The 21,751-nt window shown below is 39.8% G+C and overlaps 1 protein-coding gene and 3 pseudogenes across 1 annotated transcript in view; 1 reads left to right on the forward strand and 3 right to left on the reverse strand.

Moving 5' to 3' along the window:
• Positions 1-697: 697 nt before the first annotated feature.
• LOC102748693 (programmed cell death protein 5 pseudogene) lies at positions 698-1,417 on the reverse strand (annotated as a pseudogene).
• A 3,268-nt stretch (positions 1,418-4,685) lies between these two features.
• LOC102748990 (proline-rich protein 11 pseudogene) lies at positions 4,686-5,782 on the reverse strand (annotated as a pseudogene).
• Positions 5,783-6,774: 992 nt separating this feature from the next.
• On the forward strand, positions 6,775-8,765 carry LOC102749290 (forkhead box protein H1 pseudogene; annotated as a pseudogene).
• Positions 8,766-9,390: 625 nt separating this feature from the next.
• WDR47 (WD repeat domain 47) overlaps positions 9,391-21,751 on the reverse strand; it is a 57,097-nt gene continuing 44,736 nt past the window's right edge. Inside the window, 6 exon segments of the mRNA XM_081815587.1 lie at positions 9,391-10,735; positions 13,568-13,782; positions 17,550-17,685; positions 18,592-18,762; positions 19,935-20,104; positions 21,693-21,751. The exon segment at positions 21,693-21,751 is cut by the window's right edge and continues 75 nt beyond it. Of these exon segments, the coding sequence (XP_081671713.1) occupies positions 10,593-10,735; positions 13,568-13,782; positions 17,550-17,685; positions 18,592-18,762; positions 19,935-20,104; positions 21,693-21,751 (894 nt within the window). The 3' untranslated portion in view covers positions 9,391-10,592.

Below are 21,751 nucleotides of genomic sequence, written 5' to 3' on the forward strand. Positions count from 1 at the left end.
AGGCCAGGACGTTCTTATTTTGATCAGTGGAACGGTCTACGAATGAACTCGTACAAGGAAGCCGAATATATACGAAAACTAAACTTGTTTCCTTGGTATTGATTTATTTTGCAAGTCCGAATGTGTAACATTTGCAATAATTATTTAAGTAGGGTATAATGAACGACAACGGCAGTCCTGTATTTGGGGTGTGGGGGGACGAGCTACATTCTGCTTTAGTTGGAAATAATAAATTTCGTTTTGTTTTTGTCTTTAACTGCTGGCCTTGCAATTTCAGAAAACTCTCCAAAGAAGAAATGATGAGTTTTACACACTAGGAGGAAATGAGAAGTGTACACAAGAATTCTTGGCAACAAACTTAAAAGTGTGTTAAAATTTGGTGTATAAGGTACACTTGGTGTGCATGTTGCTTATTACAATTTTTTTTTAAAGTAAAATACACCTGAGGGGCGCCTGGGTGGCTCAGTTATTAAGCGCCTGCCTTCGGCTGAGGTCATGATCCCAAGGTCCTGGGATCGAGCCCCACATCAGGGCTCCCTGCTCAGCGGGAAGCCTGCTTCTCCCTCTCCCACTCCCCCTGCTTATGTTCCTTCCCTCGCTTTGTCTCTCTCTGTCAAATAAATAAATAAAATCTTTTTAAAAATTTAAAAAAGATACACCTGACAAAGTTTACCACCTTAACCATTTTTTTGCATAACAAGTTTATTTTTTTAAAAGACATATAGACAACAAAGTAAACAATCAGATCTTCACTTCTACCCAGTATTATCTGTCCTAGAACTGTTCCATTAAGTTCCAGTCTCTAAACATCTTAAATTTCAATAATCGTCCTCTTCATCAGAGTCCATGACTTTTCTTCTGTTGAATTTAACTGTGGTTTTCTTTTCTGTTTGTTGGCTTACTTTTTCAAGGATTTCTATTAAACCTTGTTCTGATACCTTCCCACTTAGTTGTCCATATCTTGCCATCTGTATGAGGTAATTCTCTACTGCTTTCGTTTTTTCGGGCTTTACAAGTGCTAAGTTACTTAAACGGGCCCGGGCTGACTGATCCAGGACTTGGGCTACGATACTGTTTCTCATTTCAGCTTCCCTGTGCTTTGCTTCCTGTTGTGCTGCATCACCAGGATCCCCATGCTTCGCCTGCAGTTCGGCCAGCCTCTCTTTCCTCAGAGCCTCGAGCTCCTCCTCCGCCCTGGTGCGGCAGTCCCGGGTCGAGCCGCCGCGACCACCCTCCGAGGGCTCTCCCGCAGCGCCCTGGCGCGCGCACGACCCTCCCCCCTGCGCCCACCTTAACCATTTTTAAGTATACAGTTCAGGGTCATCCACAGCATATTGTGCCACCATCACCACCATCCAGCTCCAGAACTCCTTCATCCTGCAAAACTGAAACTCTACCCATGTAAACAACAATTCATCGTTCCCGCCCTCCGCCCTTCCCTGGCCCCTGGCAACCACCATTCTATTTTGTATCTCGATGAATTTGACCACACGAGGTACTTCAGTATTTGTCTTTTTTGTGGCTGGCTTATTTCACTGGGTGTAATGTTCTCAAGTCTCATCCCTGTTGTAACTTGTCAAAAATTTCTTTCCTTTTTAAAGGCTGAATAATATTTCATTGTATTGTGTACCACAGTTTGTTTATCCATTGATCTGTTGATGGACTTCTCACCTTTTGGCTATTGTAATGTTGCTATGAACGTGAGTGTGCAAATGTCTCTTCAAACTCTGCTTTCAGTTTTTTGGGGTATGTATCCAGAAGTGGGATTGCTGGGTCATATGGTACTTATATTTTTAATTTTTTGAAAACCACCATACTGTTTTCTACAGTGGCTGAACCATTTTTTTTATATGATTAGCAACAGTTTAATGAAGCCGTAGCATTTACAGGATTCTCAAATGGAAACAATATAAAGCCTGTTATAAAAATTAGTAAAAGATGCAAGGTAGAACACCTTTTAATACTGATACAATGGCAATAGCAGCTTTACAAGTATTTATAGGATTTCTATAGCATTTCTTTATTCTATAGCATTTTTTATGAACCATTATTCCACAAGAATGAGCAAATCATCACATCATTTAAATTAAATTGAGACGTACAAGATGGTTTATTAATATTACAAACATTATAAGTGCCCCATAAAATATTGTTACAGATACTCAAATGTTTTATTCTCAGTGACCATTCCCTTTATTCTTGCATAATATAAATGTAGCTAGCAGGTTTAAAAAAAAAACAAAAACTAGAATCATATGTTTCTTAACTTCATTATCTGTTTAATTTTCATTCATAAATGTGTTGTAAACATAAATGTGGGTCTCATAAGAACAAAACATCATTCCCAGGTCTGTTTTTCAGTCTGGTGACTTCCCACAATACTCTATTTGGCATCTCAAAGCAGTATTTCTGCATTTCTTGACATCTCAAAGCAAAATAGGTATTTCTGAGAAGTTACTAAAATATCTTTTTTAGCCTATGCTAACCAGGGGATATTTCAAGGATATCATCTATGTAGCTGCTTCCTGTCAGGCTCAAAAAGTTCAGTCAAGATCAAAACCCCTTGTTTCCTATCCATGAGGTTCTGCTATCCTTATTCTTGGAATTGCAGTGGAGGTTATCAGCTTTAAAGCTAATCCTGTGCCTTCAGTCACATTCACCCTAATGACAGGTCCCCTTCCTTCGTGATACTTAATACATTAGTAATGGTGATCTTGGCTGAAGCTATAGTATGTCCACTGCTAAGTACATATATCTGACAAACGGGGAGGGGGGGTTCCCAGAAATACTTGGCAATTTTGTAGGAGTCTGACTTACATAGGGTTGCCAAATAAAACACAGAATGCCCAGTTAAACTTGAATTTCAGATAAACACTGAATATTTTTTTTAGTATAACTATGTCCCATGCAATATTTGGGACATAATTATACGAAAAGAAACCATTCATTGTTTAATGGGACATATTTATACTTAAAGGTTATTTGTTATTTATCTGAAATACAAATTTGATTGAGTGTCATGTATTTATAATTGCTAAATCTGGCAACCCTGGACCGGCAGGGAAGAACCTGCGTTTTTGCACACAGGTGTGCATTATTCCTGTTATTGACTCAACAGGCTATTGAGGACAGGGAATTAGGTCTCACAGTGAACCTGCTATGGACTTCAGAGAATCCTTCAGGGCCTTGTGGAAAATAAAAGGTTCATGTTGAGGTCCTCGTGAAACTTACATTTAGCTGGATGAATGTGGACAACAGATATCAAAGTAAGGAATATCTCAGACTTCAGTGAGCCAGATATAATCACCTACCTAAGATGTTAGAAATGATACATTCTAGGGGCACCTGGGTGGCTCAGTCGTTAAGCATCTGCCTTCGGTTCAGGTCATGATCTCGGGGTCCTGGGATCGAGCCCCACATCGGGCTCCCTGTTCCGCGGGGAGACTGCTTCTCCCTCTCCCACTCCCCCTGCTTGTGTTCCCTTTCTCGTTGTGTCTCTCTCTGTCAAATAAATAAATAAATAAAATCTTAAAAAAAAAATGATACATTCTAATTTTTAAGGTTACTTTGGACATTTTGCTTCAAATCCTTTTGGAAAATAACTGGGTTTGGATGGTGGATGGTCTAACCTCTTGATTGTTTATAGTGAACAGAAATCAAATCTAGAGGGTCTTTTTTACTGATCAAGTTTGTAGCACTTAATGCATTAGTTTTACAGGATGAAATACTTTTTTTTTTTTAAGGATTTTATTTATTTATTTGAGAGAGAGTGAATGAGACACAGAGAGCATGAGAGGGAAGAGGGTCAGAGGGAGAAGCAGACTCCCCGCTGAGCAGGGAGCCTGATGTGGAACTCGATCCCGGGACTCCATGATCATGACCTGAGCCGAAGGCAGTCGCTTAACCAACTGAGCCACCCAGGCGCCCTGAAATACTTTTTTAAAAAAGATTTTATTTATTTATTTGACAGAGAGTGAGAGCACAAGCAGGGGGAGAAGCAGGCTTCCCCGCTGAGCAGGGAGCCTGACGTGGGGCTTGATCCCAGGACTCTAGGATCATGACCTGAGCCAAAGGCAGATGTTTAAGGGACTGAGCCACCCAGCCACCCCAAAATACTTTTCTTTTTAATTACCCAAGAATATTCAAGATGAATGGGCACCAGGTTCTTTTCATTTTTTTTTAAGATTTATTTATTTATTTTTAGAGAGAGCGAGAAAGCGTGGGGAGTAGCAGGAGAGAATCTTTCAAGCAGACTCTCCGCTGAGCAAGGGGCCTGAACCAGTGCTCGATCCCACAACCCATGAGATCATGACCTGAACCGAAACCAAGAGTCAGACACTTAACCAACTGAGCCACCCAGGCGCCCCACCAGGTTATTTTCTTAATGTCATAACTATACCTGTTGAGTAAAAATTAACTCTCTAATTAAATTTGAACAACCTCTCCAACCTAAATTGGGTAATTCCAGGATAAATATCACTTTGGGGATTGCATTTTTTCATCTGTTCTCTTACTGATCCTGCAAACTAAAAAATGTCCAAATACCCCTTAATATCACAGTATGAGTGGGTTCCAAACATACTTTAATTCTTCAAATGGAATTATATATAATTATTTATACAAACCCAACTACATTAAAGATTGGGATGATTTTATCTGAGTATTTTGTGGACCATCACATGCAGTCAGGCAGGGTTGGCGTCGGTTTTGTTCAACAAAGCTGCAGTGGCAGTCTGAGTTGGACTTCTAGGCTGACCGTGCTGAAACTTTCTCCTCAAGGCCCAGGTCATTACTGGAGTCAGCCTAGCTCCTGTTTCCATATTTTCTTTATTGGTAATTGCGGTTCCACCTGTGCTCCTCTCTACATTGACTTTTCTAAGTAGTTCCCGCAGACCTATCTGGCTTTTTACCAGGAGTAATTAAGACATGCGTAAGTTGAGCTGGTAACACTTTGAAGTTGAGTTTCAGGATACTACACTGCAGGTCAGAGACGGTAACTAGTGAATTCTGTGCCTCTGGTGATGATATAAATTTCTTCATCAAAGCCGTGTGTTCTTTCATTTCAGTGAGATCTTTAACTGTTGTCTGCGTGGGTCCATCTTTTTTTAATGATCCAGCCTGAAGCGCCTTAGTACAATCAGAATTTCTGAGCAGCCAAGGTGCCGTGGGTGATGGAAGTACCAGCAGAGAGGAGGCGGAGGGAGTAGAGGCAGAGATGGATGAGGAGGAAGGTGGGTGGCTGGCTGTGGCGGTATGGGAGGAAGTACAGCTTGGGATTCTCCAGGGATGGTTAGAACATAGGCAGGCACATTGCTAAATCGACCACTTGTGTGACACATTTGACCACAGCTTGGACAAGGACGAGTTTTCCAAGATGGTCTTCAGTGCCTCCTAGAGTTTGCAGAATTCACTTTCCAAAATGCAAAACTGTTGTTTTAGACTGTGAAGTTCTTGGTGGCAATAATGGTATGGAGAGATGATGTCTTTCAAGACTTCCTAAACTCTGGGCCATGCAGTTCTGGCACCAGCTGTATACAGACCACACTCTCTGTGTCCTAAGTTTTACTGTATCTTTGATATTGGGAGATTTGAAGTTCCAGTTTGATCTCAGCCAGCTTCTGCTAAGGGGTGTTGTCTGTGGAAGGAATAACCACTCTTTCTGGTGACGGTGGCAGAGGGGGAGGTGTAATTAGCTTGAACTGAAGTGGGAGGCTTCTCTTTTTTTGAATAATCTTTTCACTTCGGCTTTTAGCTTTTTTCTTCATTGTTTGAACTTGGGCATTATTTCAGTCTAAGAGCCTGGGGATTAGATGGAGTTAGGGTAGTGGCCTCTCCCTTGCCATTGTGGCTACACCATTTTACATTGCCATCAGTAGTACACAAGAGTTTCAATTTCTCCACATCCTTGCCACTACATATTATCTTGTGTTTTTGATAATGGCCACCCTAATGGGTATGATGTGGTATCTCATTGTGGTTTTCATTTTCATTTCCCTAACGATGAGTAGTGTTAAGCATCTTTTCATGTGCTTATTGGTCATTTGTCTATCTTCTTTGGAGAATGTCTATTCAAATACTTTGCCCATTTTTTAATCTGGTTGGTTTTTTGGTTGTTTTTGTGCTGTAGTTCTTATATATTCTGGATATTAATCCTTTATCCCATATATGATTTGCAAGTATTTTCTCCCATTTCGTGGGTTGTATTTTCTCTCTGTTGATTATGTCATTTGGCTTATTACAATTAAAAAATTTTTTTAAATAAAATTTAAATCAGACACCTGACACTTCTGTGGCGAGGAGCTAAGAATTTCTGCACCCCCTCATCCCTACTCTGCTTCCCCATACCCCCACTGAGAAGGGTTCAGAGAATGTAGATACTTCAGTTCTCTTACTTTCTCTTCCACATGAACCTCCAAGAATCTATTCACCTCCATGGAGAAGACAGTGTGGAGGCATGGGAAAAAGAACATATGCAACTGGATATTTATTACAATAAGTAATATAATTTCTAGTGCTTATTATTATCTCATGCACTGCAAAATGAATTCCATACCCCATATATAGGAGGATCTTAAAGTTCTCTCCTTGAAGGTAGAATAATTTTATGAACTTTTTTTTTTTACCATGAAGTTGAGCTGGTCTGTATCAAGAAATGCTTTTTTCCTAGTTTTAAACTTAACACTAATGGCCTGCTCTAATATCTGCAATGTATGAAATTAAGCATGAAAGTAAACTGAAGAGGAGACCATGGCATACTTTTAGCAGAATTCCCCTCTGCAAAGGTAGGAAAACTGTGTATCTACTGAATATACACAACTACAACTAATGAGATTTCTTTTTTTTTTAAGATTTTATTTATTTATTTGACAGAGAGAGACAGTGAGAGAGGGAACACAAGCAGGGGGAGTGGGAGAGGGAGAAGCCAGCTTCCCACCAAGCAGGGAGCCCGATGCAGGGCTCGATCCCAGGACCCTGGGATCATGACCTGAGCCGAAGGCAGGCGCTTAATGACTGAGCCACCCAGGCGCCCCGGGGAATGATTTCATTTCTTTCTAAAGCACTCAGTTCAACATCTTTGTTGTCTAATTTACAATTTATATATTTTGCTGGACTTTTATTAATCAACTTTCACAATATATCCAGGATGGAAAGTTCTTTAGATCTTGAATAAGACAGACAGGGGACACATAAAAGTCAGGCAGTTGCCCAAGTGTTAAAAAGTAAGTTTGTAGAGGGCCTCAGGCCCCCAGCCTTACCTCACCACAGTGCCCCATTGCCTTGTCTCCACGGGGCCAGGCCCCTGCCCACGGTGCGTGCCTCCCCCTGCATGGGACCCTGCAGCAACCCACGCCTGAGGCTTCCTGGGTCGGAGTCGTCCTCCCAGCCCCCCAGGAGGAGGAAGAAGAGATACCTGCGGCATGACAAGCCCCCCTACACCTACTTGGCCATGATTGCCTTGGTGATCCAGGCCGCACCCTCCCGCAGGCTGAAGCTGGCCGGGATCATCCTCAGGTCCAGGCCCCATTCCCCTTCTTCAAGGAAGACTACGAGGGCTGGAAGGATTCCATCCGCCACAACCTCTCCTCAACCGATGCTTCCGCAAGGTGTCTAAAGATCCAGCGAAGCCCCAGGCCAAGGGCAACTTCTGGGCAGTCGACGTGAGCCTGATCCCGGCCGAGACGCTGCGGCTGCAGAACACGGCCCTGTGCCGGCGCTGGCAGAGCGGGGGCGTGCGCGGAGACTTCGCCAAGGACCTGGGTCCCTACGTGTTGCACGGCTGGCCCTACCGGCCGCCCAGTCCCCAGCCGCCACCCAGTGAGGGCTTCAGCATAAAGTCTTTGTTAGGGGACCCCAGGGAGGGGGCACCACGAAGCAGCCCAGGTCCGGCAGGCTCTGGGCACATTGGGGAGAAGGTGATGCCCACTCCACCCCTGCCCTCTGAGAGGCCTCTGTGGCCCCTCTGCCCCCTTCCCGGGCCCAGGAGAGCAGATGCGGAGACTTCCCAGGGCGGAACCAGCAGGCCCTCGCCCCTCTCCCCAGGCACAGAGCCTGGCCCCTCCACTTACTGCAGGGTCCTCCAGATCCTGGGGGACTGTCCAGTGGGAGTCACAGGGCCTCACTTTGAGGGCAGCTGCCCACCTCTTACTTGCCCATCTACACTCCCAATGTGGTAATGCCCTTAGCTCCACTACCACCCACATCCTGTCCCCAGTGCCCACCTTCAACCAGCTCAGCCTACTGGGGGGGTGGCCCCTGAAACTCATGGCCCCCCAGGGCTGCTCCGGGATCTAGATGCCCTCTTCCAGGGGGTGCCACCCAACAAGAGCATCTATGATGTGTGGGTTAGCCACTCCTGAGATCCAGCTGCCTCCACCCCAGGCTGGCTACTCTCCTGCTACAGCCTGTGAAGCTCCCAGGGCAGGGGAGCTTTCCCCTCCTATCCCTTCCTGCCACCACTGGCTTGTTGGGGAACCAAGGCCAAGAGGTCCAAGAGGTGTCTGTGGCCACGGCAGCCTTGAAACACCAGGCACCAGCGGTGCTGAGAATCCACGATGTTTACTGGACTACCCCACAAAGGGCTGTGGTCTAGCTAGGCACCACCCTGGCCCTGATGGTCAGTCATGCTTCTCCTACCCCCAGAGGCAAGACTGGAAAGAGTGGGGACTTTCCTTGCAGCAGCCCCTTCCTGATCTCACTTCCTCTTGTTGGTTTATCCTTCTTTCCACCCATCCATCCATCACCATGTGTCACTTCCCCTCCCCGGCTCCAGGCTGGAGGAGGGAGAACCTAAATGGTGGCTCCAGCCTGAAGTCCTGTCCTCCCTCATCTGCCTGGGAATGAGGTAGCAGCACCTTTTTGGGGAAAGGAAATCAAAATTCTGCTTGGTTTTGGTGATGGTAGTGGGGAAGATAACAGTAAAGAGTAGACCAAAAAAAAAAAGTTAGTAGAAGAACTTTATTTAAGTAATCTCTACACCCAACATGGGGCTCGAACTCACAACCCGGAGATCAAGAGTCACACACTCCACCAACTGAGCTAGGAAGGCACCCCACTAGAAGAACTTTAGAAAGAAATTTAACAAATTGATTGGGGGGGGGGGCGCCTCGGTGGCTTAGCCGGTTAGGCGTCTGTCTTCGGCTCGGGTCATGATCCCAGGGTCCTAGGATCGTGTCCCACATTGGGCTCCTTGCTCAGCAGGAAGCCTGCTTCTCCCTCTGCCTGCCACTCTCCCTCCTTGTGCTCTCTTTCTCTCTCTCTGACAAATAAATAAATAAAATCTTAAAAAAAAAATTGATTGTGGGGTTCACCCACTGGACCACACCACCTCCAAGTAAACTGGAAAAAATAACACTCTAAATTGAAAGTCACAGACACTGAGGAACAGGAATATTTTTAGGTGTCAAGAGGTCTTTATTGAAATAATAGCACAGTTACACTTCTAATATCCTTTCCACTTGTATACAATAGATTAAAAATGCTTGCTACATACAGTGCACAGACAGTTCAATAATTAGAACTCAACCGCATTTGAAATAAATAAAATAGCCTATTTAATAATTTAAAGTAAAATTACTGTACAATATGAAAATAAAGATACATGTTAGGATCTACAATGCCATAGAAATAAAATCATTATTCTGAATTACACAAAACAGTGCAAGAAACAAATCCAAGTAAGCTTTTGGAGTGCAAAGTTTAAATTTTTCCATTTTAAATTATCATGCAGACATAGCATTTCAAACCATGCTATAGTCTATGGCAAAGTTTTTAATTTTAAGAGGAAAAACGCTAGCCAGTAAATTTACTGTACCATCAAGTGTTGCATCATGTAACGCTGCCGCTCTGCTTCTACAGTACAGTTTAGAAGGGAGGTATCTTGTTGCATTCAAAAAATTGAAATTAACAAGTTTCTGAAGCAAACATATTTACCTTTTAAGCCTGAAACAAAATAATGTGACATAATAGTAATTATATCCCTGGGTTTAAGAAAAGAGAAAAGGCCAATACCACATCATGAACTAAGAAGCAGTTTTCCATCCATCTTTAAACTCCATAATGATCCTTAGTGAAAATAACCATGTAACTTTTGAGAGACATATAAAATTCTGACCTCTAGCTGACAAGTGATATAATATCATGGGAGTGTGAGAAAAGTAATTTCTGAACACGTATGTTTAATCTGTGTAGAACTTGGCTGCATTACAGGTAATAATATGCTTATAGTTCAATTTCAATGTGTATATAAAACTGTTATTTAGGCAAAGACCAAGGAATGCATTTAATACTAAACCGTAAACACATCGTCCACCTTGACTTGGAGTGCACACTGACAACATAAGAGCTCTTCTGCAGACTTTGGCAACAAGACTACATATAGCAGGTCACAGCAGCACGAGCTCACATGGAAGACTGAAAGCACTGCAGAATAACACCACCCAACGGTTCCTATCAAAGGGATACATGGTAATAAGGGGCCTCCTCGTGCTAAGCCACTTTTCCGATCAGTCTATGTTCTTCAAATTTGTAATTTTCACAACTCAGTAGTCTGAAGTCTCTGTGCTTTCACTGCATAGATTGACACTGCGTGTACTCTATCCATTGTAAGTCCAGAGAGTTACAGTTCTGTCTGCAGAGGACGACAGGAAGGAAAGGTCCTGGGTGTGCCATCTGCACTGAATCACTTTGTCCTTGTGCTCCCCCACCACCATGATAGGAAGCTGTTTAGTGAGATCCCCTAAATGGAAAAGAGAGACACTGATTTACAATACAAAATAAGTATACGTATAGATTTCACAGACTTCCTGGTAACTTGAAGGCATTATAGTATACAAAGTCCTAAACTACATAAATACATTTAAAGGTTTAAACAGGGATAAGTCCTTGAATACCTATGTTAAGTAGTATTTGGTAAAATATACACAGCAACATTGGACATAGCTGCCATTCTCTCCTTGAAACTCTCTCAACTTGACTTCTCCCTGACTTTGGTGCCACTATACCTTGGTCTCCTTTGCTGGTTTGCTGCTCCTTTCCCAGGAGGCAGCCTTCAGATTTCCTGTTCCCTTTACACCCACTTCCTATGAAACTTCATCTAGTACCATCGTACCACGGCCCTTTGTGTACTTATGACTCACACATTTCACCTCCAACCTTGACTTCTCACCTGAGCTCCAGACTAGTATCCAAACAGCTATTTGACATCTCACTTGATTGCCTGATAGTCATCTTAATTTGTTTAAACCAAACTCTTCCTTTTCTTGCCCAAACCTGTTCCTCCTCCTACCAATTAATGGCACCATCTGGTTGCTCATGCCAAAAGCCTAGGAATCAGCATTCCTCTCACTCCCTAAATTTAATCTAAACAAATTAAAATTATATCCTAAATTCAGTCACTCCTTATCACCTCCACCTCTACCACCCTAGTCCAAGCTACCATCATCCCTCACCTGAACTATTCCAATAGCCTGATAGTTACACTTATATTTACACTTATAATCCATTCTCCCTACATAACTCAAAACTATCTTTTAAGCAGATATCAACAGATATCAGATCAGATCACTCCCTGTTTTTAATATTCCAGAGGATTCCCATTATGCTTTTTAAAAATGTCTATAAAACCCTGCCTCTGATTTATTCTTGTCTCTCCCTCCCCTAGTTCTCTAAGTCCCAGACACATTGGCTTCTTGCAGTGTCATGAACATGCTGAATTCACTCCTACCTCAGCACGTCCTGGCCTGGCTTGTGCCTTATCATTCAAGTCTCTGCGCAAATGTCACTTCCCTAAAGAGACCTACTCGAGCCTACCTAAAATAGCCTTCTCCATCCACACACTCTCTCCCACCTCGCTAAGTTTTTAATAGCACTTACCAATACCTGAAATTACATCATTTATTGTTTACTTTTTATTTACCTCCAAAATGTAAGCTCCATCAAGGAGGAAGTTACCTGTCTTATTCATCTGTCTGTCCCTAGTTGATAGAAAATAAATATTTGCTTACTAAGTATTTAAAAATAAAACTAGATGCTGAAGACATAATTACACCAATTATACACTAAGTATCTTAAAGTAGAAGCTAATAGGAGTACATAATGCATATTTTAACATCTACCATCCCTGAACTCAAAATGATTTAGTGTAATAAATGCTGATTCTTTCAAATGTTTTAAAATTACTTAATAAGACTATTCACACTTGATTTGTTTAATAATTTGCTATAATTGACATCAATACAGTACCAGTAATTTGTTCAGTAAATAGTATAAAACTAAAATTTGAAATATGTTAAAGTTGATTACACCAGATTAACAACAACAAAAAGATCCAAATAGCCATAAAAATCCAAGAGAGCACAGGCAGTAATTTCTCTGACATTGGCAGTAGCAATAGTTTTCCAGGTATGTCTTCTAAGGCAAAGGAAACAAAAACAAAAACTACTGGGACTACATCAAAATAAAAAGCTTCTGCACAGCAAAGGAAACAATCAACAAAACAAAAAGACAACCTATGGAACGGGAGAAGATATTTGCAAATGACATATCTGATAAAGGGTTAATATCTAAAATACATAAAGAACTTACACAACTGAACACCAAAAAACCAAACAATCCAATTAAAAATGGGCAGATGACATGAACAGACATGCCTCCAACAGACACATGAAAAGATGCTCAACATCATTAACCATCAGAGAAATGCAAATCAGAACCACAATGAGGTATCACCTCACATCTGTCAGAATGGTAAATAAAAAACACAAGAAACAACAGGTGTTGGTAAGGATTTGGAGAAAAAGGAAAGGAACCCTTGTGCACTGTTGGTGGGAATGCAAACTGGTACAGCCACTGTGGAAAACAGTATGGAGGTTCCTCAAAAAATTAAGAATAGGATTACCATATGATCCAGTAATTCCATTACTGGGCATTTACCCAAAGAATACAAAAACACTAATCCAAAAAGATATATGCACCCTTATGTTTATTTTAGGATTATTTACAATAGCCATGATATGGAAGCAACCCAAATATCCATCAATAGATGAATATATAAATAAGATGTGGTATACACACCATACACACAAACAATGGAATATTAACACATATACACAATGGAATATTACTCAGCCTTAAAAAAGAATGAAATCTTGCCATTTGCAACAACATGGACGGATGGTATAATGCTAAGTGAAATAAATCAGTGACAGAAGGACAAGTACCATATGATTTCACTTGTATGTGGAATTTAAGAAACAAAGAAAAAGAGACCAAAAAAACCAGACTCTATAACTATAGAGAACACACAGATGGTTACTAGAGGGGAGGTGGGGCGGGGGGGATGGGTGAAATAGGTGAAGGAGATTCAGAATACAATTATCTTGATGAGCACCAGGTGATATATAGAATTGTTGAATCACTATATTGTATACCTGAAACTAATATAACACTGTACATTAAATATACTGGAATTTTAAAAATAAATTTAAAAAAAGTTATATATGGATTAAAAGAGAGATCCCAAATAGAATAGGAAAGACTACAAACAAGGGAAGAGGCCAATCTCCCTCACCTTGTAGGTCTGTCACCTTTATTTTCATATCATAGGATCCTGTTAGCAAGTAGTGAGCTCCAGGAGAGAATCGAACAGAGCGAACATCACTGGAATGAGGGTGATAACTTTGTACCATTCTTCCTCCTCTTATGTCATACAACATGCAGCTAGAATCTTCTTGTCCTGTGGCTAAGAGACGGCCACTGGGATCTACAGCCACAGATGCCACTGCACTACCTGTATAGAAGAAAGAATAAAAGTTTCATATGGAAAAATCAATACAGCTAAACTACAACAGCTAACTGTGTTCACTGAACCAAACACTAAAAATTTAATGTAGCTTATCAAAACTGTTAAGGAAAAATTCAAATTAACATTCAACCAATAAACACTTGCATCCTTTTTAGAGACAAAGTATGAGAAATGAGAAAGTCTGTTTTTTGGTCACTTGGGGGGAACCCCCTGGGACACCATTACTTATGGTGCAATAGATGAGCCACTTTTCCTAAGGCAGTGCTATCAGTGCGGGCTAAGTGTCCAGAATAGTCCCATAACAAGCTTAGAGTCTAGTTAGGGGAACAAGAAATTAAACAAGAAAATAGGTTTTAGGACACAGTGTAGGAAATGTCTCTAAGCAATACAGCAATAACTGCCAGGAGAAACCAGATGAAAATAAGCACTGAGTCCACATTTTGCAGCCCTAAATCTAGACTGTGCATTTTCATTGGGGGCAATAATGCCCACCCAGGGGGTGCAAAATGGTTCTCAGGAGATGAAAAAATCTTAAATAGTTTGTAGCCCTCCAAAGCTTAACCCCACCCAATAAAATCTATTCCTAGTATTTAATGTCTCTGGTTAGGAAAAAATTTAATTTAGTTTTTCTCCTTGCGTGTGGGGGGGGGAGCAATAATGAAAATAAAATAAAATGAAATGAAAATAAAATAAAATAAAAATTAACCTAGGAGCAATCAGAAGGCACTGAAGTACTGCAAGGTATGATGGGCTCTGGCTGTTGTGTGGACCATGGACTGAAGGGGCAAAAGTGGGAATGCAGTGTACAGAAAGGAAGCTCTTGCAGTGGTTAAGCTGAGAGATGGTGGTGTTTTATCCCAGAGTGGTGGCAATAAAAATGGAAAGTAGTAGAGGGATTTAAGATAAATTCTGGAGGCTAAAACAACACAATTTGCTTATGGATTGGTTATTGGAGGAAAGGAGAGAAAGAAGGATCCAGGGAGACCGTTTTAGGCACGAACAATGGGTGGTAGCACCACTTAGGTGACGCGGTCTAAGGTAGTTTTGTTTGAGAAGAGAAGTCATGATTCAACGGTTTAAGACATGTTAAGTTTGACATATCCTCTAAGACACTCAAAAGGACATGTCAAGTAGGTGGATTAGAAATATGAGGCTGGCATGTAGAAGAGGTTTGGGCTAGAGATAAAAATTTAAGATCTGTCAGCACAGGAATTACACTTAAAGCTGGAGGAATAGAATGTACTCATGTAGAAAGGAAGGAGACAAGGACACACAGGCAATCAGACAACAAAAAGAAATAAAAGGCATCCAAATCGGTAAGGAAGACGTAAAACTTTCACTATTTGTAGATAACCTATACGTGTGTGTGTATATATATATACATATAAAGAGAGAGAGAAAAAACCTGAAAGACTCTGAAAAACTGCTAGAATAAACGGATTTAGTAAAGTCACAGGATACAATATCAATGTACAGAAATCTGTTGCATTTTATACACCAATAATGAAGCAGAGGAAAGAGAAATTAAGAAAACAATCCCACTTACAACTGCACCAAAAATAATAAGATACCTAGGAATAAACCTAACCAAAGAGGTGAAAGAGGTCTGCTCTGAAAACTATAAAACACTGATGAAAGAAACTGAAGACGACACAAAGAAATGGAAAGACATTCCATGCTCATGGATTGGAAGAATATTGTTAAAATGCCTACACTACCCAGAGCAATCTACACATTTAATGCAATCACCATCAAAATACCAATAGCATTTTTCACAGAACTAAAACAAACAATTCTAAAATTTGTATGGAACCAAAAAAGATCCCAAATAGCCAAAGCAATCTTGAAAAGTAAAGCTGGAGGCATCACAATTCTGGACTTCAGATTATATTACAAAGCTGTCATCATCAAAACATTATGGTACTGGCATAAAAATAGGCACATAGATCAATAGAACAGAAAAGAAAACCCAGAAATGAACCCACAACTATATGGTCAATTAATCTTTGACATAGCAGGAAAGAATATCCAATGGGAAAAAGAGAGTCTCCTCAACAAATGGTGTTGGGAAAACTGGACAGCCACCTGCAGAAGAATGAAATTGGATCAGATTTTTATACCATACACAAAAATAAATTCAAAATCGATTAAAGACCTAAATGTGGGACCTGAAACCATAAAAATACTAGAAGAAAACACAGGCAGTAACTTCTTTGACATTGGCCAAAGCAGCTTTTTTCTAGATATGTCTCCTGAAGCAAGGGAAGCAAAAGCAAAAATAAACTACTGGGACTACGTCAAAATAAAAAGCATCTGTACAGGGAAGAAAACAATCAACAGAACTAAAAGGCAACCCACAGGATGGGAGAAGACATTTGCAAATGACATTATCTGATAAAGGGTTAGCATCCAAAATCTATAAAGCACTTATTCAGCTCAACACCAAAAAACCAAATAATCCAATTAAAAATGGGCAGAGACATGAACAGACATTTCTCCAAATAAGTCATACAGATGGCCAACAGACACACAAAAAGATGTTCATCATCAATTACCATCAGGGAAATGTAAATAATGAGATATCACCTCGCACCTTTCAGAATGGCTAAAAGCAACAACACAAGAAACAACAGTATAAAGGTTCCTCAAAAAGTTAAAGAAAGATAAACCTACCCTACAATGCAGCAATTGCATTACTAGGTATTTACCCAAAGAATGCAAAAACAATCAAAGGGATACATTCATATAAAATGATACATTTATAGCAGTATTATTTACAATAGCCAAATTATGGAAGTATCCATTGGACTTCCAATTATGGAAGGTGTCCATCAACTGATGAATGGATAAAGAAAATGTGTGTGTATATATATATATAATACATGTGTATTAAATATATATATATGCACACATTATCCATTCATCAATGGAGATACACACACACACACAGGCAGAAAAGGGAGTCTAAAATAAAATAAATGGCAGGATACTGAAACACTCTTAAATACCAGTGTTTTAAAAAGGTGATACAACACAAAGAGCAGTATCCTCAGTTTACATGGAAAAATTCAAGGTATATTGTTAAGTTTAAAATATGAGGCATGTATTATATGCTACCATTTCTGTGTGCATGTATACATATGTTTAAAGAAGACAGAAGATTATGATATATACAAACTTCTTGTTTATATACTTACAGATTATGTATAGAGGAATAAATAAGAAACTGGTCCGTTAGGGAGACACCAAGGAATAGGAGTAGGAAGAAAATGATTTTGTTTAATTTCAATTTCTGCACTATGTATTTAAAAAAAAAAAAAAAGACTTTTTTTTTTAAAGGTCTGAGTTCTAAAATAGCCCTGCTAACATGTTGTGATGAGCACTGGGTATTATAGGCAACTAATGAATCATTGAACACTACATCAAAAACTAATGATGTACTATATGTTGGTTAACTGAACATAATAATAAAAAAAAGGAAAAAAACAAAATAGCCCTGTTAACATAGTAATTAGGGCATGACACTTTATCTCCCTGGGCTTCAGTCTCCTGAGCTGAATTTTATTTATACAAAGAGAGTAACAGATGGAAGTATTCTGAAAGAACTTAAGGTAATCAATGAAATACCAAGTATTTACTTTACTATTTGTTCCTGTTTTTTTAACATATGTGTTGCAGGGGAGAGGAAGTAGATAAGTGCATTTTACAAAGTTTCTTTCTCATATAAATTCATTTAAATTCCAAAAACCTACCAGTCCCATGGAATGTTGTGCCAACAACACGAACACAGCTTGGTACCCGAAGATCCCAAAACCTAACAGTCTTATCTTGGGAACCAGATGCAATCATCCAGCCACTCCAGGTATAAAGTGCTAAAATATGGCCTATAAAAGATCATATACTCAGTTACTACTGTGAAACAAACAGTACTTTTCCTTAACACATTCAAAGGTAGGTACTCCTCATTATTGGGCATGTGTTGATCTAGTTAATCAAATACACTGACTGGTAGAGATTTTCCACATGTATCAAATATATTGGCAATTTTACTTATTTTATTTTTAAGATTTTATTTATTTCTTTGTGAGAGAGAGAGCACACAGGGAGAGTGAGAGAGAGCAGCACACTCCCCTCCCCACCGAGCAGAGAGCCTGATGTGGGGCTCGATCCCAGGACCCTGAGATCATGACCTGAGCTGAAGGCAGACACTTAACTGACTGAGCCACCCAGGCACCCCATATTGGCAATTTTTAAAAAATTAAATTCAGTAAAATCCACAACATGAAAACCATACTAAAGAATCTGTTTTGTGATTCAGTATTTCAGGATATCATAATTAGTACTGAAAAAATATTATCATTTTAAATTATAGCAAATTATGGCAAAGCACAGGCTTGTGTGGTTATTAGAACACTGGCTTTGCAAGAGACAGACCTGAGGTCATATCTCAGTTCTGCCATGTTTAGTTGTAAGATACTGGTCAGGTCTTGCCTTTTCAAGTTTTGTTTATTTCATGTGTAAGAAAGAGAGAAAACTTCATGACTTATAAGGTTGTTGTGAGGATTAAATTAAGGAATTATCTGTATAAGCAAAGGATTTAGCAGACCAGGGAAATGTTATTTATCATTACTGTGTTGTTATCCAAAGTTCCCAATTTAAATTTTTAAAATAAAAATTTCCTGTCTTGAAGAAGTCCCTTTTGATAAAATATACCACATTAATGAAAATGCAGACGGAGAAAAAGCACAGCTTGAACAAAATGAAAAGTAGCATCTAAGACTATTGCATACCGGTATGTCCACTCAGAGCATGCAGGCCCTGTCCTCTTTGACAATCAGTTGTATAAATGTTACAGTCCCCTGCTCCAGCACTTATCAAAATAGCTCCACCACTTTCTGGGCCTTCCATAAATGCCAAGTCTCTAATTGTCCCATCATGCATACTAAATTCCAGATCCGGTCCTGAAACAACAATAAGAATTTAAAAAAAAAGATGCTGCTCAACTTACTGTGATAATTTGAGATTGCTAAACTGTCTCAAAACTAAGCAAGAATAATGGTAGAGAGGTGTGGTTTATATTTTCATTTAGGGATTAATACTATAATCAATTCCACTTTACTGAGCAAAGAACTTTAAGGTTTTTTTTGGTTTTTTTATTTTTTAAGATTTTTTATTTATTCACTTGAGAGAGACAGAGAGAGCAAGCGAGAGCATGAGCTGGGGGGAGAAGCAGGCTCCCAGCTGAGCAGGGAGCCTGACTTGGGACTCGATCCCAAGACTTCGGGGTCATGACCTGAGCCGAAGATAGACACTTAACCAACTGAGCCACCCAGGCACCCCAGCAAAGAACTTTAAGAAATCAAAATACTGATTCAGTTATCATCATACCTAAAACAGAGCTATACATAGTTATCTTCTAATGAAATGAAAGAGAAGACAGGTACACTCTGTAACATATTCATTAATGCACTGTTAGTAGTTAAACTACTAACAATAATTTTTTTAAGATATTATTTATTTATTTTATTTGAGAGAGAGCGAGCGAGCACAAGCAGGTGGAGTGGCAGAGGAAGACGGAGAAGCAGACTCCCCACTGAGCAGGGAACCCGATGCGGGGCTCGATCTCAGGACCCTGAGATCATGACCTGAGCCAAAGGCCGAGGCTTAACCAACTGAGCCACCCAGGTGTCCCTGATAACAACAGTTTTCTAATTATTAGACAACAACTATAAGAACTTACTAAAGAAGAATCATGCCTTATGAAGGCAACTAAGCAATTATAATATTAAAAAAAAACTCTCCTTAAGGCTATATTCTTAGATTATATTGAAAATAATACAGAGATATATCAAAGATACAACACAGGGAAAACATTAAGAATACACTGGTAAGGGCGCCTGGGTGGCTCAGTTGGTTAAGCGACTGCCTTCGGCTCAGGTCATGATCCTGGAGTCCCAGGATGGAGTCCCGCATCCGGCTCCCTGCTCAGCGGGGAGTCTGCTTCTCCCTCTGACCCTCCTCCCTCTCATGCTCTCTATCATTCTCTCTCTCTCTCAATAAATAAATAAATAAAAATCTTTAAAAAAAAAAAAGAATACACTGGTAAGCTACTGCTTACATACTTGGGACCTACCTGTTGCATTACAAGTCTCTGCATTGAAGGGCAAAACTTTGACATATTTGTCATTTGATCCTGTTGCTAATAACTGCCCACAAGGACTCCAGGCCACACAGTAAATGGATCCTTTATGATGTTTATTCCTTTTAAAACGTACCACTGGCTGCTTAGGGATGTCATGTGCACTAAAAAGAAAAATTACAGAAAGACATTTCAATTTCTTGCTTGCTAAAGTTAATGAAGTTCTATATTATATTTTTGAGGGAGGGAGCAAAAAAGTATCAGACAACATGTCAATAACAATTTTCAAAATCTTGGAAGAAATAAATTTAAAGCATATTTAAAATCCAAAAGTAAAACTATGAACTATTATTAGACTAACCTAACTCCTATTTCAGACCACATAGGAAATAAGATTATTTTTTAAAAAGTCTCCATTTCACATATTTTTCGTGGATTTTAACTCAGAAACACAGAAGAATGAAAAAAGAGTTACTAATGCTTCCAAATTCAGAAAGTTCAAAAAACATTAAACATATAATATGAGCAATTGATTGGGGCTGAGGGAAGGCAAGGGATCCATAAAAAATAAAAGCAAGAACTCTTTCTGGAGTTTCAAATCTGGCAAGGGTTGATGTCATGAATATCCACACACAGTAAGGCAGGTATAAGTGTTCTGGTCCAGTACAAAGTACTAGGTCTTAAAGGACAGGAAGAATTTTTACAGAAAAAGATGATGGCAGGAGAATAGGTCCAGTGAAGATAAAATATTGTAGGGAAAGTGCCAGCTAAATGTGCAGTATGGGAAACAGTCTGTGGGGCGAGCAGGGAGAAGCCCAAGGCGTTCTGGAGACTGAGCGGGATGGACACTGTAGTAGGTGAGGAGCTGCAGGCATGGCTGTGGAATGTCCTGAATAACCATGCTCCTCAAGGGTGTGGCTTTTAATGGGAGTCAGACATTGGTTTAGTGGAGTAAAAGCATCTTACCTGCACTTTAAAACACAGACTAATATTAGGATACTAAAGAAATTATTAGATATGATAACATCAAATCTATGTAAGAAAATGTACATGTTTTTGGAGATTCATCCTAAAGGGTGAAGTGACATATCTAGGATTTTACCTTAAAATACCTTAGCAAACAAAAAGGATGAAGCAAATGGGACAAAAATCTTGACAATTACTTCATTTCACTGTACTAATCTCTACTTTTGTATATGTTTGAAGTTTCATAATTAAAAACAGAAAAAAAAGACTGATAGATAAATAGCCAATACCTAGAAGGTGCTTAATACTGATCTAGAAAATAGATCAGATCAAAAGATTCTTTTTAGTTGCATATCTAATTCATGACCTAATCAAAACATTTTATGACAAAAATTTCTAAAATTAGTCAATGGGGGGCGCCCAGGTGGCTCAGTCGTTAAGCGTCTGCCTTCGGCTCAGGTCATGATCTCAGGGTCCTGGGATCGAGCCCCGCATTGGGCTCCCTGCTCAGTGGAAAGCCTGTTTCTCCCTCTCCCACTCCCCCTGCTTGTGTTCCCTCTCTCGCTGTGTCTCTCTCTGTCAAGTAAATAAATAAAAATCTTAAAAATAAATAAATAAAATTAGTCAATGATTCTTATATTTCTTAAGCATTGAAAATAAAAATTTTAAAGCTTAATAAAAAGAAATAAAAATTAAACACTACTGAATGGCAATTCTGAAAAAGGAACCAATATAGCTAAATTAAAAACTAAAGCAAGAATGATAGTACAAACCACCTATCCTTACCTTGGATCAATTACTTCTGGATAGGCACATACTCTCAGAGTTTTTGAATTTGAACCTAC

Source organism: Leptonychotes weddellii, chromosome 4 (genome assembly GCF_054177405.1).
Source record: "Leptonychotes weddellii isolate Sample4059 chromosome 4, ASM5417740v2, whole genome shotgun sequence".
Taxonomy (NCBI): domain Eukaryota; kingdom Metazoa; phylum Chordata; class Mammalia; order Carnivora; family Phocidae; genus Leptonychotes; species Leptonychotes weddellii.